Source organism: Schistocerca gregaria, chromosome 2 (genome assembly GCF_023897955.1).
Source record: "Schistocerca gregaria isolate iqSchGreg1 chromosome 2, iqSchGreg1.2, whole genome shotgun sequence".
Lineage (NCBI taxonomy): Eukaryota > Metazoa > Arthropoda > Insecta > Orthoptera > Acrididae > Schistocerca > Schistocerca gregaria.
The window spans coordinates 181,588,299-181,605,631 of NC_064921.1; the positions used below are offsets into that span (position 1 = coordinate 181,588,299).

The 17,333-nt window shown below is 37.1% G+C and overlaps 1 protein-coding gene across 1 annotated transcript in view; it reads right to left on the reverse strand.

Moving 5' to 3' along the window:
* Nucleotides 1-7,987: 7,987 nt before the first annotated feature.
* LOC126336643 (N-acetylglucosamine-6-sulfatase-like) overlaps nucleotides 7,988-17,333 on the reverse strand; it is a 68,399-nt gene continuing 59,053 nt past the window's right edge. The window contains exons 4-9 of the mRNA XM_050000566.1: nucleotides 15,843-16,001; nucleotides 13,140-13,310; nucleotides 12,486-12,687; nucleotides 11,840-12,153; nucleotides 11,490-11,606; nucleotides 7,988-8,482 (exon numbers count right to left, since the gene is read on the reverse strand). Of these exons, the coding sequence (XP_049856523.1) occupies nucleotides 8,327-8,482; nucleotides 11,490-11,606; nucleotides 11,840-12,153; nucleotides 12,486-12,687; nucleotides 13,140-13,310; nucleotides 15,843-16,001 (1,119 nt within the window). The 3' untranslated portion in view covers nucleotides 7,988-8,326. The remainder of the gene's footprint in view (nucleotides 8,483-11,489; nucleotides 11,607-11,839; nucleotides 12,154-12,485; nucleotides 12,688-13,139; nucleotides 13,311-15,842; nucleotides 16,002-17,333) is intronic.

A 17,333-nucleotide genomic window follows, 5' to 3' on the forward strand; every position in this document is an offset into this window, starting at 1 on the left:
CAAGGGTGGGGAAGGAAATTGGGCATGCTTTTGAAGGAACCACCCCAACATTTTTTGGAGCAATTTAAGGGAAGCACAGAAAACCTAAATTTGGATAATTGTACACAGATTTAAATCATCATCCTCCTGAATGTGAATCCAGCATGCTGACCACTATGCAATCTCACTTAATGACAAAGGAACAATACTGATAAAAAAAATACTTATGCTTGGTACAGTTAAGTTAGGTAAATGATGCTTCATTTGAACTACAAAAGTCTTCAGGATGAATGGGTGTCATGCACACAAAATGTGATTGGGCAACTGATGAATATGCAGGCGACAGCACAATATCTGCACCAATGTCACATCATGAGGAGCTTCTGCTGGATGGAATGTAGTGGCTTCCCAGCCTCAATACAGAGATGAGTATGGGGGCTGCTTCTCTAATCTTCAGTAGTCAGTCTAATGCTGTCTTGATAAATGGCATTTATCTTTTTTAGGATATGAAGATTGTGTGAATCCAAATATGCTACAACAACAACTGAGGTGGGACCAAAAAATATTTCTCTATTCTTCCCAACTCACTACAGGAACCTAACCAAACCCTTAGAAGTTGGAGCAGACCTCCTCAGGGCGCATTATGTGTGGTGAAACAATACAGGGACACATTAAAATTGACTTGCACAGCTTTATTAATGAAAAATTTAATACCCATATTATTTGCTCTTTTCTTCAACCTCTTCAACATTTGGTTGCTTGCTGTGAGGAGGTACCTGCTACAAAGGAGAGACCCTTTTTATGTTGCTTCCAGTTGTATTATGTTGCTCAGACTAGAATGGCAGCTTCTGTGCTTACCTTGGAAGTTATTCAGAAGATTTTTTTTTTCACAGAAACCAAACAAGGCTGTTGATGATCATCTGCAAAAAAGTCTTTCTCACATGCTGGTAAAAGCACATTATGGTCACTACTCGGAAATCTGCACTCTGTCATAGTTTCATAAGAAAAATCACAATATCTTTCTTACAGGGTTTTGTAAACTGTCCAGCTACCTGGATCCCTTTAAAAAAGTTCCTCGAACATTTCATTTCCTTGAGGGTTCAGTTGTAACAGTACCTCCAGCCCCCTGCCCCCTCCCCTCGCCCCCTGTGCCCCGCCAGGGCCAAGTAGTGTATTCTTTATTTCAGACAAGACGGATATTAATTCCCTAGACACATCCATATTCAAATACAAATATATGTAAACAGGTAGAATACAGCACTGTGCTCGGCTGTGCCTATATAAGGCCACAAGTGTCTGGCACAGTTGTTAGATTGGTTATTGCTACTACAATGGCAGGTTATGAAGACTTAAGTGAGTTCCAATGTAGTGGTATAGACAGTGCATGAGGAATGGGACACAACATCTCCGAGGTAGCAATAAAGTGGGGATTTTCCTGTATGAACATTTCACAAGTGTACGGTGAATATCAGGAGTCTGGTAAAATATCAGATCTCAGACATCGCTGCATCCAGAAAAAGATCCTGCAAGAATGGGACCAACAATGACTGAAGAGAATCATTCAACATGACAGAAGTGCAACCCTTCTGAAAATTGCTGCAGATTTCAATGCTGAACCATTAACGAGTGTCAGCGTGTGAACCATTCAACAAAACATCATTGATATGGGCTTTTGAAGCCCAAGGCTCACTCGTGTACCCTTGATGACTGCACGATACAAAGCTTTACACCTCACCTGGGCTTGCCAACACCGACAATGGACTGTTGATGACTGTAAACATGTTGCCTGGTCAGATGAGTCTCGTTTCAAGTTGTATCGAGCAGATGGATGTGTACGAGTATGGAGACAACCTCATGAATCCATGGGCCCTGTATGTCAGCAGGAGACTGTTCAAGCTGGTGAAGGCTCTGTAATGGTGCAGGGGGTATGGAGTTGGAGTGACACGGGACCCATGATATGTCTAGATATGACTGACAGATGACATGTACGTAAGCATCCTGTCTGATCACCTTCATCCATTCATGTCCATTGTGCATTCCGACAGACATGGGCTATTCCAGCATGTTCCAAATTGCTACAGAGTGGCTCCAGGAACACTCTTCTGAGTTTAAACACTTCTACTGGCCATCAAACTCCACAGACATGAGCATCTTTTCTCCATGGTTGATGGCGGTGTTGTGATGTTGTCTCACACTAAATGTTCTTTATACAGCCACTCTACCACTCTCCACTCAGTTAGATGTGGTGACCATGCAAAAACACCGTTTCAATGTACAGCTGCCGTTATAATTGTACCCTTCCTTCAACAATCTTCGTGATAGACTACTATTCTCTTGTGGCTGGAAGAGAATGGTTTACTGGACTTAGAAACTAATGAGACGAATTCTTTCCACTTCTGATTTTTTGCCAGGATTTGGTCCTCCTTATCTAAAAGGCAAATCATTGTCTCTTGATGGACTAGAGTGATATTCTCCATTCCACTAAGGCACAGACTGCCTCTTTTGCTCTCCTGATTTCTATGGCAGTGTTTCTCAGCCTGTCCCTATTCATGGCCTAATTCTCAATCACAGTTTTCATTGCACCCACTCCCCCCATTTTGTCTCATATGATAAGAATATTTAAATACACTGTTTGATTTGTGATGGTATGTACTGGAATCCTGTACCAGAACTTCTGAAAAAAAAAAAGCATAAATGCAAATTTTGAGATGTGGTACAACAGAACTTTATTGCTTACCAGTACAAATGTTGTATTCGCTCTTTTAAAATGTACAGAAAAGGATTAAAACACTGCTTTAGCAAGTCTAAATTTAAAAAACATTGCTCCAAAAGGTCATAGCAATTGAACCTTTTTTAATACAAACACATGCGGGCCTCTGCGTGCATGTGGGAGAGGGTGTGCATAATGCACTTTGAGAATCTTAATGTTGATGTTACAAACATTACCAATGGCCAAGAATAAGTAAATTTATTGCTATTTCATAAAACCAACTTGCACCTTGACTAAACCAGAATCAATAGCCCTCTATTGCTTCAAATGGTTCAAATGGCTCTGAGCACTATGGGACTTAACATCTATGGTCATCAGTCCCCTAGAACTTAGAACTACTTAAACCTAACTAACCTAAGGACATCACACAACACTCAGCCATCACGAGGCAGAGAAAATCCCTGACCCCGCCGGGAATCGAACCCGGGAACCTGGGCGTGGGATCTCTATTGCTCTCTGTCTTAATGGGTATTGCATGAAAATACTCTTGAAGTTATCTTACCCGACAAAGAAGAAGTATTCATTGAGTTCACAGCAAGTGGCATAATTAAGAGACAATTTAGTAATACTAAGCTCTCTGGATTTTAGGCAGGGTGGATTGATGAGTTTTCTGCATTGAAAAGAAGAGCACTTTATGTACTGTTACCATTTTTAACACTCTACTTTTTCAAAACTGGGTTTTCTGCATTTGCTGGTTTGAAAACAAAATACAGATCTCAGCTAAACAGACAAAAAGAACTCTGAAAGATTATTTCTAATACTAAATCCTCCTTCAAAAAACTTTGCTCTGTGAGATTGGCCCTATGGAGTAACTAATAATTATAAAACCTGCTTTTAGTTTATTACTAAGTTAATTATTAGATGCATTGTGTAATACTGCTACAGTCCTCTTCATAAGTGGATTATATCAGTATAAATATGAATTTTAATTTCTTATTTTGTCAGAACGTGTTTTGCTTTTCTTTTCTTTTAGTAATATGATCAGTTTATGAATTCACATTTTTTTTCTTTTCTATAAGCTCGTGCCTAGCCATTTAGCATTATCTTGATCTCTCCCCCCCCCCCCCCCCCCCCCCCCCATACCCACAGGTTGAGAATCACTATCTATGAGATGGTTGCATCAACACCAAGGCAAGTCAAGTTTATGACGTGGCTTACAAATTCCTACACATTGCCTTCATGTTAAAACATACACAGCTGGAAGTGCAGCTTCTATTTAGCCATTTTGAGCAGTCGTTTTGGCAGCTTCCTTTCCTTTTGGGTTCTGTTCTTTGTGGGAAGAGTAATCAAATTGGAATCCTACTAATGTAGTACACTTGTGTCTCTGACCAGTGAAATGACTATCCACTGTATTCCATATAGAAGATGAAGGAGAAACAGGTAATGATGCAGAAGAAGACACATATCACTAATGTAACGCATAATTTAAAGAAAAATGTTAATCTGCATTGGAACAGTTAAGATGTCTGATTTCGGTATATACAACAAAATAACAAAATATGTGGTAAAGAGATTTAAAGTATAACAACCAGTCAAGTGAATAAACTGTCCTAAGAGTGGCTGTGGGAAGATCATTCACTGTCTTCCTCAATTGTTTCAGTCAAGGACCCTCACAAGCATAGTTAAGATTAACAGTGCCTTACAATTCAGTTTAACTTTGATTTGTACAGCCACAATAACAGAATAATAATATTCAAATAGACTTTGTCTTGTTAAAATTTAGAGTGGATTCTTAAAATTTAGAGAGGATTCTGTATTCTGCTGTGGAGGTTTGTTTTCAGTGATGAACCAGTATTCATTTGTCTATAAAATGTAACTAGGTACAAGGGTACGATCTGGGGAACAGTATTATGGAACTTTAAAGACATTCCTGAGAGTTCATTATTTCTATATGTGCTATGCGAAAGTATTATGCCATTTCTTCCTAATAGAAGGAAGGAAAGTTGGTGGGAGAGAACTGTAGGAGTCCTCTGGATAGGTGATAGTGCACTACACAGAAGAAACATTTACTTAAGGCTAGGTCATACTTTGAGGTCTTCTGATAGAAGGCTCACCAGTCAAAATATGCAGAGTGCAAAACTGATCATGTACAAAGTACAGGCACTTGAAATACCAAGATTTTAACAGCATATTGTTTCGAATTTACCAACTTCTCCAGAAAAGCTGTCATACCCAGAGTATACTCTGATATGAAAGGTGAACAAAAGCCAAGTAGACAGCTCCAAAATATTTAACAAGACATGGAACATATACCGACAGGATATACGTCATAGGAGAGGGAGTGTTCATGGCCGTTAACAAAAAGATTATATCTACTAAAATTGTGTCTCATTGCAAAGTTCTCTAAAAATGAGGAACCCGGCAAGGACCACTCAAATTAATCATCTAATTTTTTACTGCTTACCTGACTTCGCTATAACAGCTATTGAATCATTCACAGAAAGTCTATGCTCAGCAGAGTGGAAGTACCTTAATCACGCAGTATTAGTAGGAGGTGACTTTAACCCATCAAGAAGAGACTAGGATGCTGCAGATGGTACAGACAGATAACCTTGTGCAGAAGTTCTGAACCTTTCTCTAAAAACAAACAAGTAGTGAGACACCCACACATAACGTAAATATTTATTACCTAGAAGCTACAAACAGGCCTGAACTTATAGACAGAGTCAGTAGACACACAGGGATTAGCAATCATGGTATCACAGCCGGAATAATTAAAAAAGTTAATAAACCTATCAAGAAGTCTGGGAAGTTTTTATGATGGAAAGAGCACGTAAAAGTTGTTAGCATCCTGCTTAGACAATGAATGGACATCATTCAGTTCCTATATGATGGACACAGAGGAATTATGTGCAAAGCTTAAATTGATTGTTAATCTTGTTCTGGAGCACTGTGTATCTGGTAAGTGGATTAAGGATGGAAAAGACCTACTGTGGCTTAATAACAAAATGTGAGAAAACAGATTGTTGTAGCACTCTTGGTTCGAAAATTAACTTCGACATGTCAACATTCAAAAATTGGTAGAAACTTATGCATCTATAAAATGTCTGATCCAGACAACTTCCACACTCATAGATTAGTGACAGAGATAGCTAAGAATCCTAAAAAATACTGATAATATGTAAAACTGCTGAGTGGATCCAAGGCTTCTATTCAATTACTCTTAGACCATTCAGTTGTCGCAAGAGTCGACAGCAAAAGGGAAATTCAAGTTTTAAATTTTCAGACGGAATGTATTGGTTTTGTTGAAATGTGGTGAAAATGTAAATTAATGCTCATGAATACAAAAAAAAAAAAAAAAAAAAAAAAACAGTCTCTGGTTGCTGAAGCTACAATGCGAGTAGCAGGATATGATGAGAGAGGCAACCAAGTGGTGGGGATAAGGAGGAGATTGGGGGCAGATAGGGGGGAGGGATGGCAGGGTAGGGGTATGAGCTGCTTGTGGAAGTGTTTAGGGACGAGGTTAAGGAGGATAAGGCAGCTAGCGATTGTGGGTGCATTGGTGGAATAGAGAGCTGTGTAGTGCTGGAATGGGAACAAGGAAGGGGCTGATGGGTAAGGACAATGATTAACGAATTAACGAAGGCTGAGGCTGGTAGGGTTATGGGAACACACAATACATTCCAGGGACAGTCCCCACCTGCACAGTTCAGGGAAGTTGGTGTTAGTGAGAAGGATCCAGACGGCATAGGCTGTGAAGAAGTCATTGATATGTTGGAGTTAGCAGTCATGTGTGCATGAGGCATGCTTGCTTGTGTGTATGAATGGTATGTGTCTCTCTTTTGCAGGTGAAGACTGTGGCCGAATGCTTTATGTAAGTGTCTTTTCATTGTATCTGTCTGCAACTTAACATGTCTTTTTTTACAGTAAGTAGCAACCTGCCTTCTCCCACATTGTTGTAATTCTTGCATTGCATACAATGATAGCAAAAGTTATGTTTTCCAATTTGTTTCAATCTAAGAACTTAGCTGAACATTCAATACAGATATTGGCTTCATTAAATGCCCCATCTTCTGCACTTGTTACACTGACAACAAAATCATTGTCATGCAAGATTGTCCCTTCTAAATCCCCTTTATTACAATGCTTTTTGTTCTTGCTACTTGGTTCACCACATTGCTAACTTCAGTTTTGTGGCTTTATGAGTATCAGCTAACTTTCTTACACGGCTGTCAGAAAACAGAAGTATGTTGTACTTCACTGATGATATCTGAGAGCAGTTGCTGTTACCTTAACTCTTTTTACCAGATTTGTTAAAAGCATTTTTTCCATCTAATTCCACAAGTTAACTACCTTTCATCACTGGAAACTGATTTCTGCTTTTTTCCCTCCTTTTGTGAACTAGTTTGTTCTTCTGTTAACATGCTGTTTGCAAAATCCGTCATCATTCTTGCAATCATCATTACTTGTGACAGCACACTGCCTCTCTTTCTACCCACGACCATCATTTCATTTGCTAAGTTTGATACCTGTTTGGCACTTCCTTTCCACTTTTCGTAACTCTTCTGATTCCCATTTTGCAATTTACTTGTTTTATTGTTAGTAACAATTTTGTGATTTCTGCAACTCAGAATTTTTGTTTCTTGGATGTAAAATGACACCATTTAGAAGTTCCACAGCTTTTTGTTAACTTGAAGTGAGTTTGTTTAGTTTCAGAATTTCACCATTACAATTCCCACAAATTCTCTTTTTATTGGCAGAAGTGTAATTTCTATTTGCTTGATCATTAAACACAACTGCACTAAATGCCATCTTGAGCAGTGAAACAAAGTATGAAGATGTAGTTGGTTTTTATCAACTTTATAAAATTTAATCTAAAACTGGATGTAGTCTCACAAACCAATTGTATTTTAATTCTGAAAGTAAATATGGTGCTTTGGATTGGGTTGGGTTGATTTGGTGGAAGAGACCAAACAGCAAGGTCATCAGTCTCACTGATTAGAGAAGGACGGGGAAGGACATCAGCCGTATCCTTTCAAAAGCACACAATCTCGGCATTTGCCTCAAGCGATTTAGGGAAATCATGGTAAACCTAAATCATGAAGGCCGGACGCAGGATTGTACCATCGTCCTAATGAATGCGAGTCCAGTGGGGAACTGGATAAAAAATTTTACACACACAAAAACACACACACACACACACACACACACACACACACACACACACTGTGTGTATTGGTTTCTTTACATAAGAATTGGTTTACACTGTATACAATCAGATAAGAAAAAACACCAAAGTTCAGGTGTTATCACTTACAAAATTTATTAACACTAATGCCAAATAATATTAAGAAAACATCAAATTACTTTTAAATGAGCTTACACAGTGAGCTACTGGTTCCACAAAACATATATGTTTGTGGATAAGGCATTTTGGCTCATTGTGAGAGCCAGCTCAACATCTAGCTCATCGTGGGGAAAAAGTAGAGACAGCATATCATATTAGATGGGATACAGACAAAAGACAGTAATTACACGGTAATTTACTAGGTGTTGCCACCACAACAAACAGTTCTGGTAATATTTTCTCAGTGAATTAACTTAAACATTGATCAACTGGAGTTTTTAAGAAATGTGTCATCTGGTCATCAAGGAATTACATTTCAGTCCCACACAAGATGAAAGATGTTTTAGTACTTTCACATACCAGGATTCTGAATCTGAGGATAAATTGTATGCTAGATTTGTTAACTGGTATGGGTCAACATTCAGATTGTAAGCTTCTTTGTAGTTCTGAAATATAAACAAAAATGAAATATTAAAACCACATCAAACTGAAAGCAATTTTAGATGCATTAGTGTAGTGCCTATTGAGGATGTGACTATTAATGATATAAAAGTGTGTGCTAAATTTAGACTCAAACTAAAATCCCTGTCTTCTGTGGGAAACTGAGATGGTAATTACAGTGTTACAGGTGCATCTACACTTGAGTTCTGAATTAGTAAGTGAGGTATGTTTGAACAGCTGAACAGGAGGAGCACTTCTAGGAATGTCGGAGATTTGATACCATTTTCTTCTCAAGTAAACATTTATAAGTTGTTGTAAAGGCTGATTTAGAATGAGCATACTAAAATACTTTACTGGAACAAAAATAAAACTTTTCTCAGGAATGTAGTTCTCAGAGCTAAGATCCTTATGTATTTAAAAATGTAGGTAACTATTTTAATAATTTAAGGAGTAAAGGTAATAACTCCACAAACAGTAGAAGTGTTGAGTCTTCAAAAGACACATAAATAAGACAGAAAGCTTTTATAGCTTTTGGAAGAATACTTTTGAGCTAGAAAAAGAATTTGCCTGAAAACAAAAAGGTTCTCAGTCTTAGTTGTGTCCCTTTTGATGACTCAAAACATCTACTATTCATTGTGTTGTCAGGTTACTCCTTAAATTATTTAAATTCCAACAGGACTTCCAATTACCATATGTAATTGAGAAATACTAATGTGATCAAGTAAATATTAAGCTAACAACAGGAGATAAATAGCAGCTATTTTGTATAATTGAGAAAGCAGCTACTTTTTTCTGCTGTTGCAGCTTTCTTTCTAGCTTTCTTATGCAAATTTTTCTGGCAAAAACATGAATAGCATTGAGCAGTACAGTGATAGTTACTGTTAATACAGCACACATATTGTGTCTGCAATTTGCTTGTCTTTTACTAATGTATACTCTGACTCATTCCACACCCCCAAAGGATCAACTACTAAATGGAAAAGTCTATCGAACCTGATGAATGAATGTATGGATGAATAGGGTGTTATGAATTCCAAGGTAGAGAGCAGGGGATGGGGGCACAACAGAATGTGAGTGGTATACAAATAGCAGAGGAAAGAAGATGGCTAGTAGAGAGAGCAATGACTTAGGGCAACCAAAACTAGACATGTTACGAGAGAAATGAGATTGGATACTAGTTTGGTGTTTATTCTACAAAGCAAGTTAGTGTGTCCTTCTCAGCACAATGTCTGTGTGACCTGCCCAAACCTGTCCTTTCTAGAGGAAGGACCTAACAGTTTCAAAAGCTGAAAATAGTATCCACACTTTTAAATGTATTTACTGAAACTTCACCCCCTGAAAGTAAGTATTGGCCAGCCAATCTCCATGCTACTAATTTTACATCTAAATGACTACTCTGCAATTCACAATACCTTCAAGCTATTTCCCTACTGTTCCACTCTCAAACAGTGCATGGGAAAAATAAACACTTAAATCTTTCCATGCGAGCTCTGACTGCTCTTATTTTATTACAATTATCAGTTGTCCCTATGTAGAAGGGCACCAACAAACTTTTTTCACATTCGGAGGACAAAGTTGGTGACTGAAATTACATGAAAAGATCTGCTGCTATAACAAATGCCTTTGCTTGAATGACTGTGATGCCAACTCATGTATGACATCCATGACACTGTCTTCCCTATTTAGTGACACCAGAAAATGAGCTGCCCTCCTTGGAACTATTTTGATGTGCCTCCTAAGTCCTATCAGATGCAGATCTCACACCATGCAGCATTACTCCAGAAGAGGATGGCCAGGTGTAGTATAGGCAGTCTCTCATAGATGTGTTGCACCTTCTAAGTGTTCTGCAAATAAATCACAGTCTTTGGCTCACTTTTCCCACAACATTATCTAGGTGGTCATTCCAATTTAAGTTATTCAAAATTGTGATCTTCATATATTTAGCTCAATTCACCTCTTTTAGATTTGTGTGATTTGTTATGTAACCAAAACTTAGAGGAGATGATAATTCTGTAAGCATGCAATTTGATCAAAAGTCGTAGAAGTTGCTTGTAGGGAACAGTGTTAAATGCCTTATGAAAATCTAGAAATATGGAATCAGATGTGTGTGATTACTGTAAACGAAGTAATAAATAGACACATTTAGTTTTTTTGTTCTAGTTGGGAGAAATGCAAAGCAAACAATAAATAATATAAGATATCTGTCCTGGGATGGAAATATGAAAAACAAAATTAAGGGATTTCAGAGGGGGGCATTATCCTCTCTATGTGTAATATTTCTTTGGATAATGAGTGAAAATATACTACCAATTCTGATTACTGAACATGATCCACCCTACAATAAAATAATTGTTTTAGCATCCTTTATGTAAATTCTCACAATAAATAATTAAAACATGACTTGTGTGTATCTCCAACATGTCAAAGTCACCAGAAGTTGTTGTCCCCTTCAGCAAAAGCTTCATTGCATCATACGCAAACCGTGCACTGAACTTCACATCCTCTTGTCTGCCACCAGTAGGTTTTGAAGATGTTATTTTCTGTTATTTTTCATGAATAAATTATGAATGGAGTGTATGCAAACAGGCTTTTATTTCTTTTCTCAGAAACTTAAGCACTTTGACATGCATCATTTTTCTTTATTTTATATTTATAATATGGTTTTAAGTATCCCACAACAAATTATAGCTCTGGTAAACTTCAATAAGTAAAAGCACAGTTTCATTTCCCCACACTACATACATGTTGAGGGTCATGTTGTACACACAATTACACTCGGCAACAAATGGCATGGCACAGACACGACACGTGCACTCGCTCTCAGAGTGAGAGCTTGCAACATGTTCCCCATCAGGTCAATGTGTCGCAAAATGTTATGCAGCACATTGTGGGACACTGAGCAACATTGCAGTGTCATGTAGACTGAGTGTTGTATGTCATATTGGGGGACATTTTGTCCTATCCACAGCTTAAAGATGCATACTCTTAAAGAATATACTGAGATATAATTACCTCTGAGTCGCTGAATTGGCAGTAAATGATATTCTCTGCAGAAGACATATAGCGTAGACAGGTGTAAGTGTTGTTACGTGAATCCTGACACTTGCAGGATGCTGCTTGTACACATTGCTATAACATAAAATTTGAAAAAAAAGTTAAACTTATTTACATCAGAGTGGTCTTTTTTTAACTGTTACATTTCTCACCAGGTCATAAAGATCGACTGCAACAGTATTTATTGTCCCCAATGAATCAACTCCTGATCCAGATCAGTACACAATACTGAGCTTGCATTGGAAAAATAAATGTTTGTAAGAGTAGTATAATGAAGACAATATATTTCTAATGTGGAACATACTTACACTGATATCGTTATCCACTGGTAAATGGCATTTTGGATCAATTGTTTCATCATTTCCTTCACCCACATATTCCACAAGAAAACCTCTTTTGCTAGTTTTGTTCACAGATATTAATAACTGTTTAAATGATTTTCCATCCATATTTATCAAAGGTGAAGCATTAGCAATATCAATAATTGTTGGTGCCAAATCTATATTTAAAACTGTATCATAAATAACCTTTTTCTTGGGAATACCTGGGCCCCTAACTAACATAGGGACGCTGATATCAAATTCATATGGCTGCCTTTTATCCCAAGGTAGAGCAAACTGTCCTGCAAAGGAAACATGGCTTGATATATGAACAAACAGTAAAGAATCTATTGCTTGTAGAGTAGCAACACAATTAAGATATCAAATAAGGTTATTCATACATGAAGTACAGGTTACTGCTAGAATTCTCTCAAAGCAACCAGTAGACAAAGATAAAAAATCTTTACATCTTAAGCAAAGATTCATTGATCCTAAATATTCGATACAGCATTACTCATTTGATCTTGAAGTAAGTACAGCTCACTCATTTACTGTTGTCAATAATATGCTATATTCCACTTTTTTTAAAAATCTCTCAATTGAGAGCAATGCATGTAATAACTTGAATGCATACCAATATGAAATCCATTGTCAGATGTGTAAATAATATATGTGTTGTTCAGTACATTCATAGAATTTAATTTGTTTACTACTGACTCTACCATATCATCCACCGATAACAATGTTTCCCATCGTTTATGGTAATACGCATCAAGTGTTTTTAAGGTAGTTGCTGGAAGCTCTTCAGGAGGCATACGTAAAAGCCAGTGCTTGTGCTGAAGATAAAAAAAGAGGAGAAATTAGACACAAATACACAATGAGCACTTAACAGGAACAATTTCCTTTTTCAGGACATTTAGTTCTCTGTTGTCTCCAGTGATGCGTTAAAGGAGACAGGGCAAAGTTGGATTTTAATACAAAAAGAATTTAGATTGAAATACGATATTGCTTACGGAATAATAAAAAATATAAATTTTAAACGGTGTGTTAAAAAAGTCTCTCCGTAGTGCCTTATGATTGTTAGCAATGGGTGCTGTATGCAGCAGTGAATATACTGAAATTAAACTCAGCGAAATACAAGTTATTAATTTATTGAATATTCATTTTTACTTACAAATTTTCATATTAAATGTTGAAAGTGCACGCGCGGCTAACAATCATACGACACTGGAGAGACTTTTTGAACACCCAGTAGAATGAATTTGATAATAAAATTTATGTGACTTACTTTGCTGGGAACATTGAAATTTTTTGTTCTCATGGCTGTGACATGCTTGAAGTAACCACTGTAGCTTGGTGCAGGTGTGAATGGTGCATGAGGTGCTGGTGGAGCCAGCATCATAAAAAAACCAGAGGACAGAACATCTTTCTGCTTTAAGAATTCCAAGCTGTATGAAGTCTGCAAATTTTTAGAAAACATTTAATTTCTTTTTCAATACACAAGAGAAATTTTTAACACACGAAAGCAATGGCTCATGCTCATATTATATATGCATAAATTATGCATATCAAATCAATGAAAAAATAAACAAATAAAATAAAATAAATAAATGAATTTACAGATATACACTTTTTCAATTTGGTCTTTATCTTTCATTGTTGACACACAATGAAACTAAATTTTGTTAAAAATTCTGTATTTTCACCTTACACAATATAGTAATGAATTTACTATGGTACTCGCAAAAAGAGATGCATCAGAAACTTAATCCTAGATAAAAGGTATGTGCCTTGCTGAAGACATGGCATTTTTGAAATAATTGTTACGGCATGTAGCTGTGAAGCAAACTGCCGTAAAAAGAAGCCCAGAAGTCAGCCAAGTGGAAAACCTACTTGGTATTTCCATTATGTGGATGACATGTCCATCATCTGGTCCCATGGAATTAGCTATCTCCACGACTTCCCTCGCACATGTAAACCAGAGATGAAACAGTGTTTGGTCAGATACCAGATGTCCAGCCATCCTACAAAGTCAGATATTCAGCCAAACATTGCCACGGAGTATATCATAACACATAGGTTTCAGCGAGTCTGCGGAAGTCAGGCGTGGATGACTGGGAAGATTTACACGAATTCCATCATAATTCATGAGTGAAATGAGTAAATAACATGTTGACTGACTTGATAATTAGATCAAGAAGCTCAATTCAGCATGATATGCCATTATCTCTCCATGTATTGAGCTAAAGACAAAGGCGTAGCTCATTTTCACTCACTGTTGTCTTACACAACTATATTTTGAGTCAGTGTACCTAAAGTAAATAAAGACAACAATTATGGAATGAATAGATTGTTACTTACTGTAAAGATGACATACTGAGTTGCAGAGAGGCACAACACATTAAGCGTTTGGCCAAAGCCTTCATCAGAAAAGAAAAACAACTATGCATCCACATAAGCAAAAAAACACCTCACAGGCACATGACCACTACCTCTGGCTGCTTAGGCCACACTGAAACTGTAAAGTGTTAAACAGGAGCAACAATCTGCAGTGCGTAGTGGAATGGGGAAGGGGGAGGATAGCAGGGTGTGGATGGGAGAACAGGGAACAGTGGAGCGTGCAGAGACTAGAGGTGGCAGACAGGGTTGCCTAGTGCAGAGTTGACAAGCTGTGGGGGAGGGAGGGAAGGGGAAAAAAGAGAGAAGAAAGGGGAGGACCAGAGAAGGGGAAAAGATAAGTGAGTGCACTGGCAGCGAGCACTGCACAATGAGGTGAGGGGACGTGAGTTGAGAGGAGGTGACAGGACAGAAGAGGCGGAAAGTAAATAAAGTGTTTATTTAGCAGGCATGAGCAGTGGGACAGTGTACCTTAACCAAATAAGGTGTTTGTTCAGCAGGTGCAAGCATTAAGAATACTGTGTGAAGTAACTAACCGTATATCTTGGAGAAGCCTTTTTAAGGATCTTGGAATTCTTACACTCGCCTCCCAATACACTTATTCCTTAATATGATTTCACTGTAAAGCTGCATGACAAGGAATAATGTTCTTTAAATAGGACTCAGTATTTACAGATGTAAGTAAATATTTTCTTTGAAAACATACTGTTGTAGTCAAGTAAATATTAAGCTATCAATAGCAGATACCTTCAGCTATATAGCTCAGCGGATATGGTAACAATATTTTTTGAATTAGCAGCTTTCTCGTTTACTCAGTTAAATTTAGCTATCATAAGCATAAATAGCATTAAGCATTACAATAATAGTTTGCTGTTGATATAGCACACAAATTAAATTTCCATGATTTCCTGGCATTTAATTGATGTATACCTTGTGTTATTCGACATTCTTGAATGTTGTCCTTCTTGGTGGTATTTATGAAACATGATGGATGGATGGATGGATGGATGGATGGATGGATGGATGGATGGATGGATGAAGGAATATGTCCTTTAGTTGTGTTTGTGTAAATAATTTTGTTATTATGTGTGTTCATGTTACCTCAATAGCAGGATTGTGGTTTGATTTCTTCAATTCCTAATGTAGACTGACTGGCTGTTGCTCAGTTATAATGGAGCTAATTATCAAATAAACATTCTGTCCTCTGGCAGCTTTTGGCATTTTCAATGGGTCGTTCCACAGATATAGCCCACATTGTTTCTGTAATGAACACTTTGCCATGTTTGTCAGCAATGTGTATTACCAGTTTTAATTTATTATCACAGTCAAAAAAAGGAATCTAAATGTAAAAACCATTCAAGACCTGAGGATTTCTGAGTGAGCAATAGTTTGCCACTGAAACAAAACAAACATGTGCCTCAAATAGCTGTCGAACTAATGCAGAAAAATGCTGTATTAAAATCTCTACAGTTTGAGTTACAAATTATCATCGTAAAGCTAGTAACTTGGGCACTGACTGGATATAACAAATTATCAACAAGTTTTTCAAGTCAACTTGCCTCCTGTGATGTCTCAGATTTAAAAAGATACTTACAATCACATCTGTCAAGTAATCACCCTCCTGATCTCCATGTTGAATTCTGCTTCCATTGACAGAGAGAGTGTAGTTATAATAACGGGAATTTCCAACAAGTCCAATCCACCAGTCCCATCCAGGTGGAACATGTGTAGTTCCCTTCTCTTTCCTTCCATACTGGAATGGATACAATAGATGTACTATCATACACTTAGACAAAACATTTACATCTACAAATTTTTATATTTTATAATTTATGCTTCACTTCTTTATTTTTTATTTTCTTTCAAACAAACTTGTTATTAAATAATTGATTCAAAATATTTTCACCGCGATACTGCAATGCGAAACACAAAATAAATATTTTAAATTTTTTGCCTCAGAAAAATAAAAACTATACTTACACAAAAACGTACAGTGACTAAATTTTGACCCAACTAAGTTTACAATTCAGACAAGAGACCACAAAACAATGGTACTATTTGGATGTCTATATGACTATGCAAAGTACTTTGTGTCACAACCATAACTCACATTTATGACCATTACAGGGACTTTTACCTTTCAACAACAGTTGCTTATAAAAGTTATATCACAAGTTGGCAAACATATGCCATTTACTGCCTGAGAAGTGGGGATGATTGGAGGATATCAGTGTTTTTGAAGATTAAATGCTGCAGTTACCCAGAAATGCAGTTCAAATTAGAACAGTCATGACAAAGAGAGAAATAATGATATGACAGTAGCAACAGATGCAACCCGATAAGGTGTAAGGTTATCAGTAGCAGACAGGGAAGACATAAAAAAAGGACAGACTGCAACAAGAAGTGTTAGGATGACAAGGAGTGGAGGCAACAGAGAAAAACATTTAAACCTGCAAAACATGTATATGTTGAGCTGTCATTCTAATTACTTTTTGCTTGGATGATAAATTATTCAAACATATAACATGACGTGATATGACAGAATAAAAACATTTTAAACATAATTTATGCTAATCAACTGGTGATAAAGACTTTTTAGGGTGAAATGCATCAAGTAACTTGCACTTAAATGCAATTTTCTGAAGTTCACTTGAAAGCTATGACTTGTAATAATCATGTATTTTAACAGTTTACATGTATTTTTGCTATGGAAATGAATCAGCAAGTGGGGAGCCATTGAGGTTAATATATCTATCCAGTAAATGTTTTTTCTGGAACAGTATACAGAGCACATAAAACTGCAGGTGTGTGTCGTATTACTTCTGGCTATGAAAGTTGATTTAGTGGCCTTTGGCAACAAACGAAGAACAAAATTACAAATCAAATATATATTGTCTTCATAGATGGTAGATGATGAATTACCTGAATGATAGTATGCTCATAGTGCCATTATTACAGTCTTATAGAGGCCACATCATTTTTGATTCTCCAAGCACATCAGGAGCTGCTGTTGTCCTGGGTTCTGAGCAACCTATCATTGACACCCCCCTCCCTCCTCCCAACCCTTCTTTCCTACATTCTCCAA